Source organism: Chlorocebus sabaeus, chromosome 8 (genome assembly GCF_047675955.1).
Source record: "Chlorocebus sabaeus isolate Y175 chromosome 8, mChlSab1.0.hap1, whole genome shotgun sequence".
In the NCBI taxonomy this organism is placed as follows: Eukaryota; Metazoa; Chordata; class Mammalia; order Primates; family Cercopithecidae; genus Chlorocebus; species Chlorocebus sabaeus.
In genome coordinates, this window is record NC_132911.1 from 21,747,595 (window position 1) to 21,772,539 (window position 24,945).

The window sequence follows — 24,945 nt, forward strand, 5'->3', positions numbered from 1 at the left end:
CCCTTAGGCCTGGGTGTGACACAAGGTTAATTTATAGCTACTGGAATGAGACACCGTGGAGGCAGAGTAATGACTTTGGCCAGGAAGGGACCACAGGGACCACCTCAGTCCCCGGGAGATATGGGAGAGAGGAGGACAGTAATGTTTGTCTATCATAACTGCTTCTGGAGCCTCCTTACAAAGGAAAATACCCTGGTTTTCTCAAACTGTTGCAAGCTCCTTATTTTATTTTTTTTGAGACAAAGCCTCACTCTGTTGCCCAAGCTGGAGGGCAGTGGCGCGATCTTGGTTCACTGCAACCTCCACCTCCCGAGTTCAAGTGATTCTCCTGCCTCAGCCTACAGGCATGTGCCACGATGCCTGGCGAATTTCTTTTGTATTTTTAGTAGAGATGGGGCTTCACCATATTAGCCAGACTGGTCTCATACTCCTGACCTCAGGTGATCCACCTACCTCAGCCTCCTAAAGTGTTGGGATTACAGGCATGAGCCACCACGCCCGGCCCCATTACATTTAATTGGCTGCTGAGTCTGCCAGCCCCTGCCAGACCACTCTGACCTTGATTTAACCATCATCCTCCTTCATCTTAGCTAAAAGTTTGCTGGCATCAGCAGGGGCTGGACCTGGACCTATCTCTTGCACCTTCCCATAAAACACCAATCAGCACCTCCAGATGCCTTCCTCACCCCCATTCCTTTAGCCATTCTTCAGCCATTCCACTGAGTGGATGAATGCCACTGCCTGGTGGTGTGGATAAATACAGCAGGGTGAGCTGGCTACCTTCTTGTAGTTCCTTCAAAAATAAGGACCAGGCTGGACATGGTGGTTCATTCCTGTAATCCCAGCACTTTGGGAGGCTGAAGTGGGTGGATTATTTGAAGTCAGGAGTTTGAGACCAGTCTGACCAACAAGGTGAAACCCCGTCTCTACTAACAATACAAAACAAACAAACAAACAAAAACAAAATTAGCTTGGTGGCAGTGGAGCACGTCTGTAATCCCAGCTACTTGGGATGCTGAGGTGAGAGAATTGCTTGAGCCTGGGAGGTGGAGGTTGCAGTGAGCTGAGATTACACCACTGCACTCCAGCCTGGTCAACAGAGTGAGACTCTGTCTCAAAACAAACAAACAAACAAACAAACAAAAAGAACAAAAATAAGGACCATATCCAGTTTTTTGAACTGGTCTAAGAACTGTAGAGCTACAGACTTTCTGGGAGGCTATGTTGGAGGCACTGTCAACCTGTGCCTACCCAGCTGATGTAACATCCTACTTGGGGGGCCCCAACATGATAAACAACACGTTTTTTCCCAGGACCACCATGAGCACCCTTGGTATGTGGAAGCTAGGCATTAATTTGCCTCCTTCTGTAAATCACGGTGACTTGAACCTTACAGTGAGTGGTAAGAGACCTTAAGGAAACACCACGAGTAGATTGTATGACCCTTAGACAACTGCAGAGATCTCGTCAAATGAGGCTACCCTAAACTGCTCAGAGGTAACTGACTTGTTATTTATGTATACTCTATGGGGAGTTATCCTTATAATGGGAGTCATCCAATCAGAAAAGACGGTATGAAATTTATCCCTGAATTTCACTGAAGTGAGCAGTGATACCATCTTGGCTCTCAAAGGCATTAGGTCAAAAAAACTTTGCAGTTCTTGACAAAAGCCTGGTCCATAATAAGCCCTATGTAAGTATTTGTTAAACAAACAGCAAATACAAAATATAGGCAATATATTTTGTATTAATATATAGCAAATACAAAATAAAGGCAATAAAGCATATTATCTGTGTCAATCAAATCTTTCACAGCCTCTCTAATTTTTTTTGTTTGCTTGATTGGTCCATTACTGAGAGCTTGTTGTCTCCTATTATGGTGGCAGATTTTTCTACTTCGTATTAATCAGCTTTTGCCTTATATATTTTGATGCTATGTCATTAGCTGCATGTAAATTTAGAATTGTTTTAACTCCTTGAATCTTGTCATTATTAAGTGAGCCCCTTTTTCTCTAATACTACTTTTTGCTGTAAGGTTTTCTGTGTCTGATACTGACATGGCGACTCCAGCTTGCTTGCTTTTTGAGGGGGTTAGTGCTTGCTTGATTTTATTTATTCTTATTTTTTAGAGAGACGGGATGCCACTCTGTCACCCAGGCTAGAGTGCAATGGCAGGATCCTAGCTCACTGTAACCTCAAATTCTTCTGCTCAAGCACTCTTCTCGCCTCAGCCTTCCAAGTAGCTAGGACTACAGGCATGCATCACCACACCCAGCTAATTTTTTTTTTTTTTGTAGAAATAGAGTCTCACCAGGTTGCCCAGGCTGGTTTTGAACACCTAGCCTTAAGTCATCTCCCACCTCCCAAAGCACTGGGCCTATGTTTTCACCATCTGAATTTCAACCTTTCTCTATCATTGTATTTCATGTCTACTTATGTCTATCTGTACCTACTAAACACTATATAGCTGGATTTTTGTTTTTAAAATCCAATCTGATAATCTCTGCTTTTTTTTTTTTTTTTTTTTTTTTTTTGAGACAAAGTCTTGCTCTGTTGCTCACATTGAAGTGCAGTGGCATGATCTCAGCTCACTGTGACCTCCGTCTCCTGGGTTCAAGCGATTATCCTGACTCAGCCTCCTGAGTAGCTGGGACTACAGGCACATGCCACCATGCCCGGTTAATTTCTTTTTTTTTTTTTTTTAAGTAGAGACAGGGTTTCACCATGTTGGCCAGGCTGGTCTCGAACTCCTGAGCTCAAGTGATCCACCCACCTCAGCCTCCCGAAGTGCTGAATTACAGGGTGAGCCACCATGTCTGATCAATCTCTGTATTTTGCCTGGAAAGTTCGACATATTTATATTGTAATTACTAACACAGTAGAATTTATTTCTGTCATTTATTTTGTTTCCTTTTTGTCCAGATTTTTCTGTGATAAATTTTTATTCTTCTTTGTCTTTTTGTTTAGATTAATTTTTTCTCATTCGTTTTTCCTCCACTGATTGGAAATATATAGATTTTATTTCTTAAAAAAAAAATTGAGACAGGGTCTTGTTCTGTTGCCCAGGCTGGAGTGCAGTAGCATGATCAGAGCTCACTGCAGCCTCAAACTCCTGGGCTCAAGGAATCTTCCCACTTCAGCCTCCCTAGTAGCTGGGGCTACAGGCGTGTGCCACCATGCCCAGCTAATTTTTTTTTCTTAATTTTTTGCAGAGACAGGGTTTCACCATATTGTGTAGGCTCACTTTATTTCTTTAAAAAATTTTAATGTGCATACTTAGTGAGTGTAGAGTTAATTCTTATTACCCTCCTCCAGAACCTTATAATGCTTTTATTATAATTATCTCTCTCCTGACTTATATGCCTATTTTTCTTAACTTCTTGGCTCTATCATTTTTTTTTTTTTGGCTTTTTAAAAACTTCATTGTATTGGACATCTCTATGAACCTTTGCACATCTTCTCAGTCTTACCTTTCTCTTTATTTAGGCAGCACTGTGTTGACCAGTTCTCTGTGGGTAACCACCAGGTCTACACAGATACAACCTGATAGTACTTAACCTCAGGCTTGCTCTGTGCATCTTCTCCCTTCTTCCCTGAGACTTTCATGTTGACGACAAGGCATGGAACAGGATGGGAACACCATGGTGCAACTACAAAGTACCGGGGTTTAACATTCCTTGAGGTATGTCTTTGACCAAAGGAAAGGAGAGAGTCAATGGTACAAGCATCCTCCTTGCTCCTGAAGGATAGGTAGTCTTGCCATGGACTTCATATGGCTTCTCAAATGGTCCTGATGGATACAGCACCCAGATCATTGTAGCAGTGGCCAACTTCCTAATGCATCTTTGAGTAAGCTCTCCCTCCCTCCCTGCATCATTCCCCTGTCCCTCACTCCTAGTCCCTGGGATCACACTCTCCAGTCAAATACTTGCACTTAATCTTTGTCTCAGGCCCCACCTTCTGAGGATCTAGGCTAAGTCATCCATCTATTGCACACTATTATTACCCCTTTATTCAGTCACTTACTACACTCATGATTCCTTTTTTCTTCCCAGACTTTCCTTCTGGGGGCTTTTTTCCTACTTCTTCTTCTTTTTTTTTTTTTCTCTTTTTAACAGAGTCTTGTTCTGTTGCCCAGGTTGGAACACAAAGGCATGATCTTGGCTCACTGCAGACTTCACCTCCCGAGTTCAAGCGGTTCTCATGCCTCAGTCTCCCAAGTAGCTGGGATTACAAGCATGCTCCACCATGCCTGGCTAATTTTTGTATTTTAGTAGAGACACGGGTTCACCATGTTGCCCAGGCTGGTCTCAAACTCCTGGTGTCAACTGATCTGCCTGCCTAGGCCTCCCAAAGTGCTGGGATTACAGGGTGAGCCACCTCACTTGGCCCATTTTGCTTTATCTTCATGTTAAGAAATTTCGTTAGAGAGGGTTTGTTGGAGGTAAATCTGTCAGTTTATGTTTCTTTGAAAATGCTTTATTTTACCCTTGTTTTGGAAATAAAATTTCACTGGGTATACAATATCTAGGTTGACAGGTTTTTTTCCCTTAGTCTCTCAGGCCTGTGGATATATTGTACCACTGTCTTCCAGGATTTTTCTATTAATATTACTAAATCCACTTTTCACTCATTTATAGATAATGTGTTTTTTTTCTTTATGACTGCGTTTTTAGATCTTTTCTTTGCCTTTGGTATTCTGCATTATAATGATGATGTGCTAAGTGTAGATTTCTTTTTACTTCTCTGTTTCAGAGTCACTGGTCTTCCTGAAGCTAAAGATTTGTATCTTTCATCAAATCTAAAAAGCTCATACCCATTAAATCTTTGAATATTGCCTTTCCTCTTTTTTCTGTGTTATCTCCATCTCAAACTTTATTGGGCCTTTTCACTCTGTTCTCTGTGTTTTTAGCCTCTCATGTTTTCCATCTCTGTCTCTGTGCTAGGTAAATATTTCAGCTGATCTTCTAATTCATTATGTCTCTTTTTAGCTGTATATATTCTCTTGTGTAATTTTCCTTGAAGTGTTTAATTTCTATCACATTATTCATTTTTATAAGTTCTATTTTGGTTCTTTGCCAAACTTGCCTCATCAATTTTGGTTACCCTTTTTTTTTTTTTTTTTTTGAGATAGGGTCTCATTCTGTTGCCCAGGCTAGAGTGCAGTGGCGCAATCAGAGCTCACTGCAGCCTCGACCTCCCAGGCTCAAGTGATCCTCCTACCTCAGCCTCCCAAGTAACTGGAATTACAGGCACGCACCACCATTCCTGGCCAATTTTTTTTTTATTACTATTTTTTTGTAGATAGCATTTTGCCATGTTGCCCAGGCTGGTCTCAAACTCCTGAGCTCAAGTGATCTGCCCGCTTCAGCCTCCCGAAGTGCTGGGGTTACAGGTGTGAACCACTGCACCTGGCCTGCCTTTGCTCTTTACTCATTGTTGCAATTGCCACCTTTATGTCTTGAAACATATTGTTTCGTATTTATGAAATATGCTATTTATTTATATTCTGTGTTCAGTGACACTATTTTTTGAAATATTTCTGGATCTGGTTCTGTTCACTGTAGTTTCTGTATGTTATTTTGTGGTGTTTCTTTTTGTTTTTGGTTTGGGTTTTTTGACACAGAGTCTCATTCTGTCGCTCAGGCTGGAGTGCAGTGGCACGATCTCAGCTCACTACAACCTCCACCTCGCAGGTTCAAGCGATTCTCCTGCCTCAGCCTCCTGAGTAGCTGGGATTACAGCGTGTACCACCATGCCTGGCTAATTTTTCTATTTTTAGTAGAGATGGAGTTTCACCATGTTGGCCAGGCTGGTCTCAAACTCCTGACCTCAAGAGATCTGCCCACTGCGGCCTCCCAAAGTGCTCTGCTTGTTTTTTAACGTGCGTTTTTAAAAAAAATACCTCTATTAAGATATAATTTAGGCCAGGTGTGGTGCCTTATGCTTTAATCCCAGCACTCTGGGAGGCCAAGGCGGGTAGATCATGAGGTTAGGAGTTCGAGACCAGCCTGGCCAACATAGTGAAACCCTGTCTCTACTAAAAATACGAAAATTAGCTGGGCATCGTGACGGGAGCCTATAATCCCAGGTGCTTGGGAAGCTGAGGCAGGAGAATTGCTTGAACCCAGGAGGCGGAGGTTGCAGTGAGCCAAGATCACACCACTGCACTCTAGCCTGGGTGACAGAACTGGACTCCATCTCAGAAAAAAAAAAAAAAAAATGTATTTTACGTATCATATAATTTATCCTATTCAATAATTTTTGGTAAATTTAATGAGTGGTGCAAACATTGCCATAAATCAGTTTTTGAACATTTTTGTCACCCTAATAAAAGCCCCCATGCACATTTACAGTTCATCCTAATTCCCACCCTCAGACCCAGGCAGCCATTAGTTTACATTCTGTCTCTACAGATTCATCTTTTCTAGACATTTCACATAAATGGAATCATACAATATGTGGTCTCTTATGTCTGGTTTCTTTCATTTAACATATTTTTGGGGTTTATCCATGCCACAGCAGTTTGTTCCTTCTTATTGATTAATCCATCCATTGTGTGAATATATACCACATCTTTATTCAATTTTCCTTTTTTTTTTTTTTTTTTTTTTTGAGATGGAGGTTTGCTCTTGTTGCCCAGGCTGGAGTGCAGTGGCACGATCTTGGCTCACTGCAACCTCCACCCCCCAGGTTCAAGGGATTCTCCTACCTCAGCCTCCTGAGTGGCTGGGATTACAGACACCTGCCACCACACCCAGCTAATTTTTTGTACTTTTAGTAGAGATGGGGTTTCATCATGTTGGCCAGGCTGGTTTCGAACTCCTGACCTCAGGTGATCCACCCGCCTTGGCCCCCCAAAGTGCAGGGATTACAGGCATGAACCACCGCACCTGGCCTCCTTTTTTTTTTTTTTTTTTTTTTTGATGTATCCCCATTGTTAAGCATACAAATTTCCGTTTATTCCTTTACCAATTGATGAACATTTAGGTGAAGTTTTTGGCAATTATCAGTAATGCTGCTGTGAACATTTGCATGCAATTTTTGTGTGGACATGTTTTCATTTTTCTTAGGTAGCTACCAAGAAGTGAAAATTTGATTCCTACAGTAATTTTTTGTTTAACTTTTTGAGAAACTGCCAAATGTTTCCCAAATAAGCTGCATCATTTTACACTCCCACTGGCAATGTGACAGGGTTCCTGTTCCACCACATCCTTGCTGACATCTGTTATTCTATTAGTCAGACAGGCCTGCCATAACAAATTACCACAGACTGGGTGGCCTCAGCAACATACATTTTCTTCACAGCTCTGGAGGCTACGATTCTATGATCAAGGTGCCGGCAAATTTGATTTCTGGTGAGTACCGTCTCCCTAGCTTATAGATGGCTGCCATCTTGCTGTGTCCTCACATGGCCTTGTCTCTGTGCTTCCATGAAGAGAGAGGGATAGAGATAGAGAGAGATCTTATGTCTCTTTCTCTTCTTACAAGGACACAAATCCTATCAGATTAGAGCTCCTCTTTACCTCATTTACAGCTCCTCTTTACCTCATTTACGTTAATTATCTCCCTACATACTCTGTCTCCACATACAGCGGATTAGGGCTTCAACATAAGTTTTGTGAGGAGGACACAATTCACTCCCTAACATTCCTCCCTCTGTTCCCCCACAAATTCATGTTCTTCTCACATGCAACACATTCGCCCCATCCTAACAGCCCTCAGAGTCTTATACCATTTCAGTATCAATTGCAAGTCTAAGGTCTCATCTAAATAGGACCTCCCTATCCACGGGTTCTGCATCCATGGATTAAACCAACCATAGATCAAAAATATTTGGAAAAAACAAAAAGGATGGTTGCATCAGTACTGAACAGGTGCAGACTTTTTTCTTGTAATTATTCCCTAAACAATACAGTGTAACAACTATTTATATAGCATTTACACTGTATTTGGTATTATAATTCATCTAGAGATGATTTAAAGTATACAGGAAAATGTGCATAGGTTATATGCAAATATAAAATACACCATTTTATATAAGAGACTTGAGTATCTGTGAATTTTGGTATCCATGGAGGGAGGTCCTAAAAACCAATACTCCGCAGATACTGAAGGACAAATTCCATTAAATTTTATGGCTCCAGTCAGGGGTGTTGGCTCACACCCATAAGCCACCGAATTCAAGACCAGCCTGGGCAACATGGCGAAACCCTGTCTCTACTAAAGGGCTTATTAGTTCCAACAAGAGCTGGTTGTTAAAAAGAACCTGGCGCCTCCCTCCCCTCTCTTTCTTGTTTCCTCTCTCTCCATGTGATCTCTGCACAGGCTGGGTCTCTTTGCCTTCCACCATGAGTGGAAGTACCCCGAAGTCCTCACCAGATGTCCAGTCTTGAACTTTCCAGCCAGCATAACCATGAGCTCAATAAACCTCTTTTCTTTAAAAATTACCCAGCCTCAGGTATTCCTTTACAGTAACACTAAAGGGACTAATGGACTGACACAGGTCCACTCACATCTCTTGCGCCCCCGCCTTTTTTATTTCTGAGACAGAGTTTTGCACTTGTTGCCCAGGCCGGAGTGCAGTGGCTTGATCTCGGCTCACTGCAACCTCCGCCTCCCGGGTTCAAGCGATTCTCCTGCCTCAGCCTCCCGAGTAGCTGGGATCACAGGCACCCACCACCATGCCTGGCTAATTTTTGTATTTTTAGTAGAGACAGGGTTTCACCACGTTGGCCAGGCTGGTCTCAAACTCCTGACCTCAGGCCATCTGCCCACCTCGGCCTCCTAAAGTGCTGGGATTACAGGTGTGAGCCACCATGGCTTTTGCCCATTTTTTTGATTAGATTGTGTGTCCTTCTGTTATTCAGCCTGATGTGTTTTGTGAGCTCATATTTATTGATACCTTTTACATGTGAGTTTTGGGAGCCTGGTGTATTTCTCCTGAAAGGATGTCTAGTTCTCTCTGCCAGGAACCCAGATGTACTGCATAGGTCTACATTAAATGAAATCCTTCCTATAGGTTTTAGGCCCCACCAATAATGTAATTTTCTGCCCTTAATCTTGCTGTGGCTCTGGTGATTTTATTTTCTGAACAGCAACAACATCAACAACAACAATAAATCAGAATACATAGTTGGAATAGAAATATTTATGGGGACCAAGTGCCCAGGGTATTTGGAGTCATGACTGCTTAGGAAAATTCAGATTATGTATAGTTACGGGGCAATTTTCACTCTGAATTTTAGAGACTGGCAGGGCCAGGTGGACAGAATTTGGTGTTATGACTTAATTTTGAGTTAAAAAAAAAATCTGCGGTGGCTCATGCCTGTAATCCCAGCACTTTGGGAGGCCGAGGCGGGCGGATCACGAGGTCAGAAGATCAAGACTATCCTGGCTAACATGGTGAAACCCCTTCTCTACTAAAAATACAAAAAAATTAGCCAGGTGTGACGGCGGGCGCCTGTAGTCCCAGCTACTCGGGAGGCTGAAGCAGGAGAATGGCGTGAACCTGGGAGGTGGAGCTTGCAGCGAGCTGAGATCACGCCACTGCACTCCAGCCCGGGCGACAGAGGGAGACTCCGCCTCAAAAAAAAAAAAAAAAAAAAAAAAAAAACTGTAATTTTCTCTTAGTGTAATATATGTACTCTTTTTGCCCCTTTCATTTTTAATTAACAAATAGCAATTACATATGGTTATGTGGTACAGTGTAATATTCAGATATTTGTTTACATTGTGGAATTAAACCAAATTAATTAACATATCCATCTCCTCACATACTCATCTTTTTGTGATTAGATTATGTGTGTCCTTTTTAATCAATATCCTAGGGATGGCTAATTAACAATTAAAGTATTCTGTTAGGGAATATAATCTCCAAGATATATTATTTTGAAAGATTCTAAATAGATTTCCACGTTTCAGAAAGCTTCAACCATTTTTATGTCCAATCAACAGCAAGACTATATGGATTTTCCTTTGGTTAAATAAGTAGTGTTCATGATGTCTGGATTGGCTAGAAATACTGTACAAAGGCCACCTACACGTGCACGGATGGACAGGATATAGAAATGTAGGAAACTCAATGGGCCTACCCTTTGTGATGGTGCTCTTGGTTTAGATTCCCAAATAGAAGACATGTTCAGGAAATTATCTGAGGATTATTATTTCCTTACTTCAACTAGAAGATTTGCTGAATCCTGCCCCCAAAATATTGTTTCGTGTGTATACAATAAGCGTGTCATGCAAAGTTTGGTCGGAGTTCGTAAAAGAACAGGGAGTTGGATCTTCATGAACGTTACAAAACAGTTTGTATAACTGTTTCTGACTGCACTTGCTACCATTAAGTATTTGCACAGGCAGGAGTATTGCTTACAACATAACATTGCAACAGTTGCAAGTTAAGAAGGTTGTGTGGTAAAGGAAGTGAAAATGTTAGATCATGGTAAACAAATACTGTCTAGGAACAGTGAAGGTGCATCGTGCCAACTGGATTCCTGAGTTGAAAATCATCCTGCTCCAATAATTTTCAGACTATCCTCATTCGGGAAGGAGAGAGAGGGCCCTTGTATGTGTGGATTAAAACAAGTAATGGGATATCTGAGACCTGGAAAAGGTAAGGTTAATCCTTCTCTAGTCCTATTCCATGCAGAGCCTTTGGATGTCTCTATAGCATCCACCAAAGCCTTCAGAAGCTTGACCTCAACCACCCTGTAAAACCTGGGTGTGGGAGAGGGGTGCAGTTATTTGCCAAAATGGTTGGGAGAGGGGCAGAAATCTTTCTTTGGGTAAAATCATTCTGTAGTTGCTCAAGTAACCACTAATAATCTGCTTCCTAGAAAGTTCTTCTTGGCTCACAGATTTAGGCATCAATAAATAATAATAGGCAACATTTATCGAGGGTCATCTTCTTGTGCTAAGTATTTTACATACGTTATGTCATTATGTGTGTACATTTCCATTCAACCCTATGAATGGATGTTTTTAGTTTTTATCTCTGTTTTATGTATAAGGAAAGTGATGTGCAGAAATCATATGAATTAGGTGTCTGAATGCGCATTCGAGCTTACCTTTTCTTTTTCACCACCTGTATCGCTAATCCTCTAACTGGCAGGAATGGGGCAAGTCAATTTCAACACGCGAGTCTTAGGCTAAATCTGTTTATAGGAGTTGCCCCCAGAAAGGGAGTCAGGATCTCCAAACCCTAACACATTTTAACGCTGAGGGTCACAGAACTTCCAGCGCTCCTTCCGCACGAACCACCCCTGCACAGCGAACCTGCTGGAAAGGACGAGCCTCTCTTGTAGATGGGCCAATGAGATAGCTTGCTCTTGTGAACGACAGGTCCTGTGGCCAATGGGCTCAGCCCCGGCGGCCTCGAAGAGCGGAAATTGGCCGTGGACCATGTGGGCCCTGGGGCGTGGGTTGAGCGCCGTCTTCTCCTGAGGCTGGTGGAGCCGGGCGAGTGGGACGAGGACTCGCGCCCAGGTTAGAGGAGTGCCCCCGGTTGCGGCAGGCCAGGCAGGCCAGGCAGGCCAAGGTCGCACCGGGGCGGGCAGGGTGGGCTTTTGCTCAAGCACGTGGGGTGAGCCGGCCTCCCGGGCCTCTCCCCTCCCCCTTCGGGGAGGTGCTGAGGGTTGCGGGTCGGGCGGGGACGGGAAGTCGTTATTCGAGGCCCGGCGCTGAGGCCCCAGAGAAAGTGCTCAGGTGGGGACGGCAGGGGAGGCCCAAGTGGACCCCTTATTTGGCCTGAAAGAGGAGATAGAACCCCCGGCAGGGCTGTGGCTTTGGGAAAAGGTGCGTTTCTCGGGGTGGAAAGGGGGTGGGACTCCCCTTCGGGGGCCTTGCTTCTGGTTAGGCCCGAGTCGTGAGGCCTCTGCACGGAGCGCGCTCTCAGGGATGCGAGGGAGACAGGCCCAGCCCATCCTGGGTTCCTTTCCCATTGAACCTTTCGGTCAGCCAAGTATCTGCTACCTGATCCCAGGGGAAACCCACACTGGGAGAGGGCCCTGTGAGGGAGCTACCTGAATCTATAGAAGTGATGCTGGGGGTTGAGGGAAACATGGACAGAGAGGAAGGTTCCAGATGTCACTTAAGGGAGGCTGTCCAGCGCTTCTGAGTATGTAACTTAACATACTGATTGCTTGGGTTTCTTTGGGTGGTGTTGAGGAGGTGTGAGCAGAGGCCTGGCTCACCGAAAAGGGGTGTTAGCAGTTAAATATAGCCTTCAAGAAAGGGAGTCATATCTTGCATTTAGAGTGTGAAAGAGGATAGTTTAGTTCAATACATTTTTCAGGTTCTTGAACTGTCTGCACTATGATGTGGACTTGGGAATTGTGTGTTAATCTTTTCTTTAAATGTATGTGATTTCTCTGTAACTAATACTTAAGACAGCTTTTAAATTTTATTTTTGTTTGTTTGTTTTGAGACGGAGTCTCACTCTGTTGCCCAGGCTGGAGTGCAGTGGCGTGATCTCTGCTCACTACAAACTCTGCCTCCTGGGTTCAAGCAATTCTCCTGCCTCTGCCTCCCGAGTAGCTGGGATTACAGGCGCACGCCACCATGCCTGGCTAATTTTTGTATTTTTAGTGGAGATGGGGTTTCACCATTTTGGTCAGGCTGGTCTTGAACCCCTGACCTTGTGGGGTTCCCACCTCGGCCTCCCAAAGTGCTGGGATTACAGGCGTGAGCCACCATGCCTGGCCAAGACGGCTTTTTGAAAGTTAAGAAGAGGCTTCTCCCAGCATTTGGGGAGGCTGAGGTGGGAGGATCACTTGAGGTCAGCAGTTTGAGACCAGCCTGGGCAACATGGTAAGATCCCGTCTCTACAAAATTTTTTAAAAATTAGCTGGGTATGAGCCGGACGCGGTGGCTCAAGCCTGTAATCCCAGCACTTTGGGAGGCTGAGGCGGGCGGATCACGAGGTCAGGAGATCGAGACCATCCTGGCTAATACTGTGAAACCCTGTCTCTACTAAAAAATACAAAAAAACTAGCCGGGCGAGGTGGCAGGCGCCTGTAGCCCCAGCTACTAGGGAGGCTGAGGCAGGAGAATGGCATAAACCCGGGAGGCGGAGCTTGCAGTGAGCTGAGATCTGGCCACTGCACTCCAGCCTGTGCGACAGAGCGAGACTCCGCCTCAAAAACAAACAAACAAAAAAATTAGCTGGGTATGGTGGCAAGTACCTGAAGTCCTAGCTACTTGGGAGCCTGAGAGAAGAGGACTGCTTGAGCACAGGAGGTTGAGACTGTAGTGAGCCAAGATCCCACCGCTTCACTCAACCTGGATGACAGAACAAGACCCTGTCTTAAAAAAAAAAAATCTTTTCCGTTAAGAAATATTTTTCAGGAATCAGGGGCAAGTCAGGACAATGAGAGGAACCCCTTAAAGAGGGTGTCTTGAAATCTGTAGGTCATAAAGTGATTTTTTTTTTTTTTGAAACAGAATCTTGCTCTGTCACCTAGGCTGGAGTGCCACCATCTTGACTCACTGCAACCTCCGCCTCCTGGATTCAAGCGATTCTGGTGCCTCAGACTCCTGAGTAGTGGAGATTACAGGCATGCACCACCACGCCTGACTAATTTTTGTATTTTTAGTAAAGACAGAGTTTCACCATGTTGGCCATGCTGGTCTTGAACACTTGACGTCAAGTGATCCACCCGCCTCCCAAAGCGCTGGAATTACAGGCATGGGCCACCACGCCCAACCTACAGGTTATGAAGTGATTTTGAAGAGACCTGATGGGCTTTAGATTTGGTGGGGAAGCCAGGGAGAGCCTCACCCCTGGTAACTTGGAGGAGAGAAGGGTGTTAAATGCAACCTGTGAGACTGAGCAAGTATTGTAGGCTCGAAACAGAAAGACTGCGTCCTCTGGAGACTTCTGTTGGAGTCTGAAAGAAAGAGAGTTTAAAAAAAATTTTTTTTCTATTTTTAAATTTTTTATAGAGACAGGGTCTCGCTGTGTTCCTAAGGCGCTGGCCTCAAACTCCTGGCCTCAAGTGGTCCTCCCACCTAGGCCTCCCAGAGTGCTGAGATTACAGGCATGAACCACTGTGCTCAGCCTGAAGGAAGAATTTTGTAAAGAAGAATTGGATAGAGATTTGGAGAAGCAACTAAACAGATCAAGGAAAAGAGGTTAGTGCAGTCATAGACTGGAAATAAGTTAGGACTCTTATGTAGGAAAGAGAGGCTAAAAACAAAGCAAAAACTCAATAAATATTTATTGACAATAATTTTATGATATGGCTATGTTAACTATGAAATTGTTTATACGCCAGGCATGGTAACTCACGCCTGTAATCCCAGCACTTTGGGAGGCCCAGGTGGGCTGATCACCTGAGGTCGGGAGTTTGAGACCAGCCTGACCAACATAGAGAAACCCCGTCTCTACTAAAATGCAAAATTAGCCGAGCATGGTGCCGCGTGCCTGTAATCCCAGCTACACGGGAGGCTGAGGCAGGAGAATTACTTGAACCCGGGAGGCAGAGGTTGCGTTGAGCTGAGATTGTGCCATTGCACTCCAGCCTGGGCAACAAGAGTGAAACTCCGTCTCAAAAAAAAAAAAAAAAAATTGTTTATAAACCAAAGTCATCACCGTACGTAAAAACTGCCTTAGCCAGGTGTGGTGGCTTATGCCTGTTATCCCAGCACTTTGGGGTGCTGAGGCAGCAGATTGCTTGAGCCCAGGTGTTTGAGACCAGACTTGGCAACATGGCAAGACCCTGTCTCTCCAAAAAATATACAAATTATCTGGGTGTTGTGGTGCATGCCTGTAGTCCCAGCTACTCAGGAGATTGAGATGTGAGGGTCACTTGAACCATGATCATGCTACTGCACTGCAGCCTGGGCGACAGAGGGAGACCCTCCCAAAAAACTGCTTCCTTACGCAACAGCTAGTTAACTTATAGGATTGCGTTTTGTGAGAGGCTATTTGGGTAGAAAATATAAGTTCAAGGAGGATGTGAGCCTATAAGGCAGGGGTTCCCAACCCCCAGGCCACAGACTGGTTGGGGACCTGTTAGGAACTGGGCTGCACAGCACGAGGTGATGAGAGGTTGGCAAATGAACAAAGCTTCATCTGTATTGACAGCCACTCCCCATGGCTCGTAGTATCACCTGAGCTCTGCCTCCTGTTGGATCACTGGTGGCATTAGATTCTCATTGTGCAAACCGTCTTGTGAACTTCACATTTGAGGGATCTAGGTTGTGTGCTCCTTATGAGAGTCTAATGCCTGATGATCTGTCACTGTCTCCCATCACCCACAGATGGGACCATCTAGTTGCAGGAAAACAAGATCAGGGCTCCCACTGATCCTACATTATAGTGAGTTGTATAATCATTATATTTTATTATCATAATGTAATAATAGAAATAAAGTGCACCATAAATGTAGTGCATTTGAGTCACTCTGAAACCATCCCCCTACCCCTGGGTCCAAGGAAAAATTATCTTCCAGGAAACCAGTCTCTGGTGCCAAAAAGGTTGGGGACCACTGCTGTAAGGAATTGTTAATGAAGGGTGTTTAAAATATTACGGATCAGATAGAAGCCTTTGAAGTGAATATGTTGTAGAAAGCTGGGCATGTTACTGGGCTGACTCAAAATATTATTTTAATGCTTTGTGAGTGTGTCTTGAAGGAAAAGGAAAACAGTTGGGAACCTTAATCTTTTGAAAATGCTGGCAGGTAATTAACCACAACAGGATCAACACGTGTTCTCTACAGCCTTTCCATGGATCCTTTCCGACCATCGTTCAGGGGCCAGTCTCCTGTCCACCCATCCCAGTGCCAGGCTGTACGGATGCCAGGCTGTTGGCTACAAGCTTCTAAACCTTTGGACCCAGCTCTGGGCAGGGGAGTACCTGCAGGCAGAGGCCATGTATTTGGAAAGCCAGAGGAGCCAAGCACACAGAGGGGGCCAGCACAAAGGGTAAGACCACTTCCGGATGCATAGGAGAGGCATATAGCTTACCTGTCTGTCTGCCGTCAGAAGAAGTAATGGATTACAAAGTGCTTGCAGGGCTGGGTACGGTGGCTCACGCCTGTAATCCCAGCATTTTGGGAGGCCGAGGCACGTGGATCATCTGAGGTCAGGAGTTCAAGACCAGCCTGGCCAACATGGTGAAACCCCGTCTCTACTAAAAATACAGAAATTAGCCAGGCGTAGTGGTGTGCGCCTGTAATCCCAGCTACTCAGGAAGCTAAGGCAGGATAATTGCTTGAACCCTGGAGGCGGAGGTTGCGGTGAGCTGAGATCTTGCCACTGTTCTCCAGCCTAGGCAACAGAGCGAGACTCTATCTCAAACAACAACAAAGTGCTTGCAAAACTGGGAAACCCTAAACAGAAACAAGGTTGTCTTTTTTTATTTTTCTTTAACAAATAGATACATCTGGGCAGATGTTTCAAATCTAGAGTTGCTAGAGGTATGAAAAAGTACCGCATAATGAACGCTAGATGGACTTGGTAAGTACCATAGGTCCTCTAGCTTCCAATCATCCCTCCATCCCTCCATCTGTAATTGTTAGGGCTAAAGGTACAACCTCTTGTTCTTTTCTGAATATTTAGATTTTCACCCTGGTTTTGACTTTATGATAGTAGCAGCAGTTCCTGCCTCTGAGATAATAATACTTAACATTTGTTCATTTTGGAAGGCTCATTGCCCAATGAACAAATCTTAAAGAAAAACAGGATCTTCAGTTATTGTTGCTGCTATGTGAACACTTAACGTGTATGTTCTTCAATTTTTAATTATAAAGTAATTTCAAGAATAATATTTGTCTATAATTAATATGTCAAAGAGAGTTAGCAAATGTAGGACGAACCTAATAATGAAGTTAGGATTATTTTAAGTAGAGTTTACATTGTCAAATGTAATATTTTTTAAGGAGAAAAGTTTATGACAGTAATCTTACATGTTGACTCAAATGAATTGCTTGAGTCTATACGTAGCTTTTATTCAGGTCAGATCCAACTGGTGTAACAGTAGTAGACTTTCAGGACTGCCATAGGAAAACAGTAGCAGGTTACCCAAACCTGTGATACTCATAAATGATCCAGTTTTTTTGAAATTTATTAACCAGTACACTTGTTCTCTCTTGCCTTGAATATGCAGGAAGTAGAAAAATGGAAAAGTTAATTCTGTCCTGTTGCATTTTGTTATGCTGTTTATCAAATCAAAATGGAAAAGTTAACTCTGTTCTGTTGTGTTTTGTTATACTGCATATCAAATCATGGGCTATAACTGTAACTGTGCTTTAAGACCTAATATCACATAGTTACAAGTATTTTTTAAAGTTTATAAAATGTTTCTCTTTATTCTTAAAACATTTATAGAATTTGAAGATGGTTTTTCTTATATACTAAGACTAAGAAAGCTCTTGTTTCTGGGGTTTTAAACTACCTTTTGGAACTTTATTCTTTGACTTTCCACAGGAGTCTGTGGGTTTGGTCTCCATGTTCAGAGGCCTGGGCATTAAAACAGTTTCTAAGACGTCTCTGAAACGGGAAATGCCTCCATCAGGTATGTGGAAAACTAACTTGAGAAATTCAGTGATATATATGATTGGTTTCTTCTAAAATCCAAATGGTTTATCTTCAGAAACATAACTGTGCTTTTAAAAAAAAAAAAACAAAAAACTGTAAAACACGTTTAACTCATAGTCATTGCTGGGGTTCGGTTCTTTCTTTCAGGTAGAGGCATTTTAGGTCGAGGCTTGTCTGCTAATCTGATACGCAAGGACAAGGAGGAACTCTCTCCCACTTTTTGGGATCCAAAAGTGTTGGCAGCTGGGGACAGCAAGATGGCAGAGGCCTCCGTTGGTTGGAATAGGTGGGTAAAGTTACCCTCTCAGGTAACTATCAAATTCAGATGGAATATCTCTGTAAGTTCAGAGAGCAACTCTAAGAAGGGTTGTGTCAGCTCATAAACAATCAATGTCTGGTTTTATACTAAAGAATGTGCATTTCCCAAGAGTAGTCAGCAGCTGTTAATACAGCTAGACATTGGAAAAGGGTAAGAAGTAGTTCTCCCTGGGCTGTTCAGAAATTCATTTGTCCTCTTAAAAAATTACCCTGATCGTGGTGTTTTTTTTTTGTTTTTTTGTTTTTTGACATGGAGTCTTGCTCTGTTGCTCAGGCTGGAGTGCAGTACCTTGATCTTGGCTCACTGCAACCTCCGCCTCCCAGGTTCAAGCAGTTCTCCTGCCTCAGCCTCCCGAGTAGCTGGGACTACACATGTGCCACCACACCCAGCTAATTTTTTGTATTTTTAGTAGAGACGGGGTTTCATCATGTTGGTCAAGCTGGTCTTGAACTCTTGACCTCAAGTGATCCGCCCGCCTTGGCCTCCCAAAGTACTAGGATTACAGGCATGAGCCACTGTGCCTGGACTTTTTTTTTTTCTTCTTTTTTTTTTTGAGATGGAGTCTCGATGTGTTGTCCCGGCTGGAATGCAGTGGGGCAATCTTGGCTCACTGCAACCTCCGCCTCCCAGGTTCAAGTGATTCTTCTACCTCAGCCTGCCGAGTAGCTGGGACTACAGGTGTGTGCCACCATGCCCAGCTAATTTTTTTTTTTTTTTTTTTTTGGAGACGGTCTCACTCTGTCGCCAGGCTGGAGTGCAGTGCTGCGATCTCGGCTCACTGCAACCTCTGCCTCATACTCAGCTAATTTTTGTATTTTTAGTAGAGATGGGGTTTCACCATATTAGCCAAGTTGGTCCCAAATTCCTGATGTCAGGCAATCATCCTGCCTTGGCTTCCCTAAGTGCTGGGATTACAGGCGTGAGCCACTGCACCCAGCCATCGTGATTCTTTAATTATGTTGAGTCAAACTTTCTCCTCTATTCTACTATGGAAGATGGCTCTGACAGTCAATAGTGGTTGGTGAATGAGTCATGGTGGCATATGTTGTGTTTTGTTTGTTTGTTTGTTTTTAATTTGGATCTGTCTCTGTCACCCAGGCTTTAGTGCAGTGGTATGATCTCAGCTCACTGCAGCCTCGACCTCCCAGGCTGAAGTGATCCTCCCACCTCAGCCACCCAAGTAGCTGGGACTACAGTCATGAGCCACTATACCTGGCTAATTTTTGTATTTTTTATAGTTTGGGGTTTCACTGTATTGTTTAGGCTGGTCTTGAATTCCTGGTCTCAAGCAGTCTGCCCACCTCGGCTTCCCGAAGTGCTAAAATTACAGGCATGAGCCACTGTGCCTGGCCTTGGCATATGTGGTTTGAGAGAATTTCAAACTTGGATCACTTTAGCTGATTCCTCCAGGAAGAGGTTGTGGAGTTGGGGGAATAATCTGGATGGGACATAGCTATTATAAAAAGCCCTGATTTTCCTCTCTCTCCACATTTCAGGATGCTTGGAAGAGGGAGTTCGGATGCTGCTTTATTACCACTGGGAAGAGCAGCAGGTGGTATCGGCAGAGGAGTGGACAAGCCTCCCTGTGCCTTCAGCGCACCATTCCGGGATCCCCCGCAGCTGTCATCGCTACCAGCTCTGCCCCAGTCCCCCCTGCACTCTCCAGATCGCCCTCTGGTCCTGACTGTGGAACACAAGGAAAAGTAAGTCAGGAGCACTGCCTTCTCTACTTAGTAATAATCGTGAAAACTCTGCATTTTGGCTGGTGTGTAGTATTGTAAAATCTATTTCTCTTGGGTCCTCCCTGGGTAATAAGTATTGCAGGGTGTTTTGTTTTTTGCCAGTAGGAGATTGACAAAGAGATGGGACAGTTTTTTTTTTTTCTTTTTGAGACGGAGTCTCACGCTGTCACCCAGGCTGCAGTGCAGTGGCACAATCTCAGCTCACTGTAACCTCCGCCTTGTGGGTTCAAGTAATTCCCTGCCTCAACCTCCTGAGTAGTTGGGATTACAGGCGCCCGCCATCACCCCTGCCTAATTTTTTTGTATTTTTAGTAGAGATGGGATCTCACCACGTTGGCCAGGCTGGTCGTGAACTCCTGACCTCGTGATCCAGCCGCCTCGGCCTCCCAAAGTGCTGGGATTACAGGTGTGAGCCACCGCATCCAGCCAAGATGGGACAATTTCTAAAGTTAAATGTGGTTGACAGTGGACATATAGCATGCAACAAAAGAGTGGACTCACGGCCTTTCGTTTCCTTCCCAATTGAGACAATTCTTTGTCTTATTGAAGATAAGGAAATAATTTAGGAAGAATATCGTGACACTTCATCTTTCTCCATAGAACTCATCCTTGTGTTCTTAGTTAATGGGCCTAGTTTATTTGGTAATGTTACTAGGAAAGGTAGGGTGACCTTGCTTATCTAATTAGGTCTTGCTAATGATTAGCCTTCAGAGCCAGCTTTTTTAAGTGTTGATTCTTGATTTGTGTATCTGTAGCAAAATGTGAAAAAATGTTACTTCCCCCAATCTTTTTGTTGTTGGTTGTGTGGGCTGGCTAGTTATTTTGTTTTTTGTTTTTGATACATGCAGTTGCTTTTTGTTTTTATTTTCTAGAGAGCTTATTGTGAAGCAGGGATCAAAAGGAACACCTCAATCTTTGGGACTGAACCTCATCAAAATACAATGTCATAATGAAGCAGTTTATCAATATCATGTGACTTTCAGGTATTCACAGCTTTCTTTTATATTGTTCACTTCTTAGAGGGCAGTAAAAAAATAGTTCCCCTGGAATAACTGAATATTGTCCTGTACAGTTCCTGGTGGACCTCTCGATGAGATAATGCATTTACTCAGATCCTTACAGGAAGTTTAAGGTTAATCTTAAACTTTGTGTATGTATTTAGCTATATTACCAATCCCGATTTTAACTTCATAGAGTATAGATTTATACATGAGGCTAGAAGTTAATTTAATGTGAAATTAATGAAGCTTAAGTTCAGGGCCTTCTAAAACTTGCATTAGGTGTCTTCCGTGATCTTTTAACTTATTTCATATGTGTAGTTTTGTATTCTTTTTCTTAAAGAACCCTCCCCCTCCCCCACCAGTGGTGTGAAATCCATGCCCCATGAAACCTGGATCCTTCCCTGCATGAGCCATCATACCAACATCTGACATCTCTCCAGTGACAGTCTAGGGTTAAATTTAGGGGTGAGAAAAATGAAGAAAGATAACTTCAGTTTTATATCAATAGTTTTAGAATTTATTAGTATTTAAAAAGAGTTTATATTAGTTTGTGTTCTCTTTTAATATCTTAGAGGAGTCATTAGCTGGAAGTTCTTAGCTGGAATTGTGAAAATAAGTGTTTTGAAATACTTGTGAAGAAAATTAGATGATATAGAAGTCTCAGTTTTTTTAATTGAAAAATAGTTGGCCGGGCGCGGTGGCTCACGCCTGTAATCCCAGCACTTTGGGAGGCCGAGACGGGCGGATCACGAGGTCAGCAGATCGAGACCATCCTCGCTAACACGGTGAAACCCCGTCTCTACTAAAAATACGAAAAACTAGCCGGGCGTAGTGGCGGGCGCCTGTAGTCCCAGCTACTTGGGAGGCTGAGGCAGGAGAATGGCGAGAACCCGGGAGGCGGAGCTTGCAGTGAGCCGAAATCGCGCCACCGCACTTCAGCCTGGGAGACTGAGCAAGACTCCGTCTCAAAAAAAAAAAAAAAAAAAGAAAAATAGTTGGGTATATGAGTACAATATGATGTTTTGATAATGTATACATAATATATTAAATCAGGCTAATTGACATATCTGTCACCTCACCTACTTGTTTTTTGTGGTGAAAACATTTAAAATCTCTTTTAGGAATTTTGAAATACACGCTGTTGTTAACTGTGGTTACTGTAGATCACTAAAACTTACTCCACCTGTCTGTCTGAAACTTTGTACCTTTTAACCAACTTCTGCCATTTTCCCATACCCCTCAACCCCCAGCCTCTGGTAGCCATGTTCCTACTCTCTGTTCACAATGAGTTCAACTTTTTTAGATTCCATGTATGAGTGAGATCAGATGGTATTTGTTTTTCTGTGCCTATCTTACTTCACTTAGCATAATACTCTCCAGATCCTTTCATATTGTCACAAATGACAGGATGTACTTCTTTTTAAAGGCTGTATAGTATTCCATTGTGTATGTGTACCACTTTATCCATTCATCCATTGGTGGACACTTAGATTGATTGTATGTCTTGCCTGTTGTGAATAGTCCTGCAGTGAACATGGGAGTGCACATATATCTCTTTGACACACTGATTTTAATTCCTTTGGATAAATACCCAGAAGTGGGATTGTTAAATCATACGTAGTACTATTTTTAGCTTTTTGAAGAAAAACTTTCATACCATTTCTTTTCTTTTTGTTTTGTTTTGTTTTGTTTTGAGACAGGGTCTCAATCTGTCACCCAGGCTGGAGTGCAGTGGTACAATCTCAGCTCACTGCAACCTCTTCCTCCCAGGTTCAAGCAATTCTCTTGCCTCGTCCTCCTAGTAGCTGGGGTTACAGGCGAGCGCCCCCATGCCTGGCTAATTTTTGTATTTTTTTTTTTTAGTAGAGTTGGGGTTTTGCCATGTTGACCAGGCTGGTCTCAAACTCCTGACCTCAAGTAATCCACCTGCCTCAGCCTCCCAAAGTGCTGGGATTACTGGCATGAACCACCATGCCTGGCCAGAAACTTCCATACTATTTCTAAAGGTAGCTATACTAGGAAGGCTGAATTTATGAAGGACAGCTGCTAGTTGATGACACAAGAGGAAGAAGTGGAGTGAAAGGGAGAAGAAAGGAACAGTTAGGGAGAAAATATTCTGAAGGTATGTTATAAAGACCAAAGGAAGGACTCATTTGAATGAAGATAATGAGAAGGTGGTTGGCTTTGGCCACAGGAAAAAAAGCAACTGGATTTGCTTGTTGAGGGTGTTGTGATCTTCTAGTAGTTTTGTTAGAGTTGTAGAGAGAAAAAAAAAAGGAAGGATGAAAAGCACAAAGGAGGGCGTAGGCCATAAGAAGTAGCCAGTGACTTGGCCAGTCATTTAAAAAGTTTGTAAGAGGAATGAGAAAATCGAATAATTATAGAAGGCAGCAGGATTGCTTTAATAGTTTCTTTCTTTCTTTTTTTTTTTTTTTTTTTTTTTTTTGCTTTAATAGTTTCTATGAGGTAAGAAAGCAGAGCTGAGCACATACAACAGGTAGAGGGAAGTAGCCAGAAAAGCAGGGGAAATTGGATCCTAGGAAACAGGCTTGTTGTGAAACGTACAGCAAAGAGGTGAGCATTAAAGAGGGGAGACGGCTGCATGCAGTAGCTCATGTCTGTAATCCCAGCACTTAGGGAGGCCGAGGAGGGAGAGTTGCTTGAGGCTAGCAGTTTAAGACTATCCTAGGTAACAACAACAAAAAATTTTATTTTATTTATGTTTTTGAGACAGTCTCACTTTGTTGCCCAGGCCGGAGTGCAGTGGCACGGTCTCACCTCAGTGCTACCTCCATCTCCCAGACTGAAGTGATTCTCATGCCTCAGCCTCCAAGTAGCTGGGATTACAACCACATGCTACCACACCCCACTGATTTTTTTGTATTTTTAGTAGAACAGGGTTTCACTGTGATGGCCAGAGTGATCTTGAACTCCTGGCCTCGAGTGATCCACCCACCTCGGCCTCCCAAAGTGCTGGGATTACAGGCATGAGCCACTGTGCCAGGGCAAAAAAAAAATGTTTTTTACGTTAGCCAGGTCTGGTGGCACACTTAGAGTCCCAGTTACTTGGGGGCCTGAGGCAGAAGGATCACTTGAGCCCAGGAGTTTGAGACTGCAGTGAGCTATGATCATGCCACTGTCCTTCAGCCTGGGTGACAAAGCAAGACCCTATCTCAAAAAAAAAAAAAAAAAAAAGGGAGGCAGGGTGAACCCTTCCTCTGAAAATGGATTGACAAATGTTAAGGAAACAAAGGGAGAATCGCTTGAACCTAGGAGGTGGAGGTTGCAGTGAGCCAATATCATGCCACTGCACTCCAGCCTGGGCGGTAGAGCAAGACTCCATCTCAAAAACAAATATGTATATATGAAGGAATATACACTGACATGCTAAGGCAGATGTCCTTTGGTGGTAGAATTTAGAGGTGGTTTTTATTTTTTTTTAACCTATATTTTCTGATGTTTCAGCTGCGAGCAGGTATTCTTGAGTCAAAGTTCTAGTCAGATAGATAATTTTTAATATGGCCACTAGATGGAGCAGCAGTTACTGGGTAACTAGCACCTGTTGCACAGCTGCGGTAAAGATTGCTGTGTGACGGTGAAACCCCGTCTCTACTAAAACTACAAAAAAACTAGCCGGGCGAGGTGGCGGGCGCCTGTAGTCCCAGCTACTCGGGAGGCTGAGGCAGGAGAATGGCATGAACCCGGGAGGCGGAGCTTGCAGTGAGCTGAGATCCAGCCACTGCACTCCAGCCTGGGCGACAGAGCTAGACTCCGTCTCAAAAAAAAAAACAAAAAAACAAAAAGATTGCTGTGTGAGTCAAGTTGAAGGAAAATCCTCTTCATTATTTTCCAGCCCCAATGTGGAGTGCAAAAGCATGAGGTTCGGCATGTTGAAGGACCATCAAGCTGTCACCGGCAACGTCACTGCGTTTGATGGATCTATTCTCTATCTGCCTGTTAAGCTTCAACAAGTAAGACCAAACAGGAAATGGGCTTTCAGATGAACCCTAAGAGTGCTCTGGTGTTTTTTGTTTGGTTTTGCTTTTAAGAGATTGGGTCTTGCTATGTTGCCCAGGCTGGTCTTGAACTCCCAAAGCCCTGGGATTACAGGCGTGAGTCACTTCACCTGGCCCAGCACTGGTGTTTTGACGAGTAGGAAACCATAGAATTCCTGTACGTTTGAGTTGTATTTTTCTGTTCATAGAGGGGAAGACATTTTTGCAGGACATAACAGCACATTTTAGGTTTGAATTCCTTAAGAAGCACCTTCTCACATGAGGAATGGTTGGAAGTCTGTGACTTCAGTGATAAAGAGTAACTTAAAATTACAAATGTAGGCCAA

General features: G+C 43.5%; 1 protein-coding gene across 8 annotated transcripts in view; it reads left to right on the plus strand.

Annotated features, from left to right (window-relative positions):
• Positions 1-10,008: 10,008 nt before the first annotated feature.
• Positions 10,009-24,945, plus strand: part of PIWIL2 (piwi like RNA-mediated gene silencing 2) — an 89,594-nt gene continuing 74,657 nt past the window's right edge. Inside the window, exons 1-8 of one of the 8 annotated variants that reach the window (XM_073017985.1) lie at positions 10,019-11,487; positions 13,945-14,133; positions 15,684-15,927; positions 17,431-17,518; positions 17,689-17,827; positions 19,357-19,563; positions 20,475-20,585; positions 24,457-24,574. In XM_073017985.1, coding sequence (XP_072874086.1) covers positions 15,730-15,927; positions 17,431-17,518; positions 17,689-17,827; positions 19,357-19,563; positions 20,475-20,585; positions 24,457-24,574 — 861 coding nt within the window. In that variant the 5' untranslated portion in view covers positions 10,019-11,487; positions 13,945-14,133; positions 15,684-15,729. Of the gene's footprint in view, positions 11,488-11,641; positions 11,797-13,944; positions 14,134-15,683; positions 15,928-17,430; positions 17,519-17,688; positions 17,828-19,356; positions 19,564-20,474; positions 20,586-24,456; positions 24,575-24,945 lie in introns of those variants that run through there. The other 7 variants (XM_073017986.1, XM_073017989.1, XM_007961886.3 and 4 more) reach the window with 7 other exon arrangements.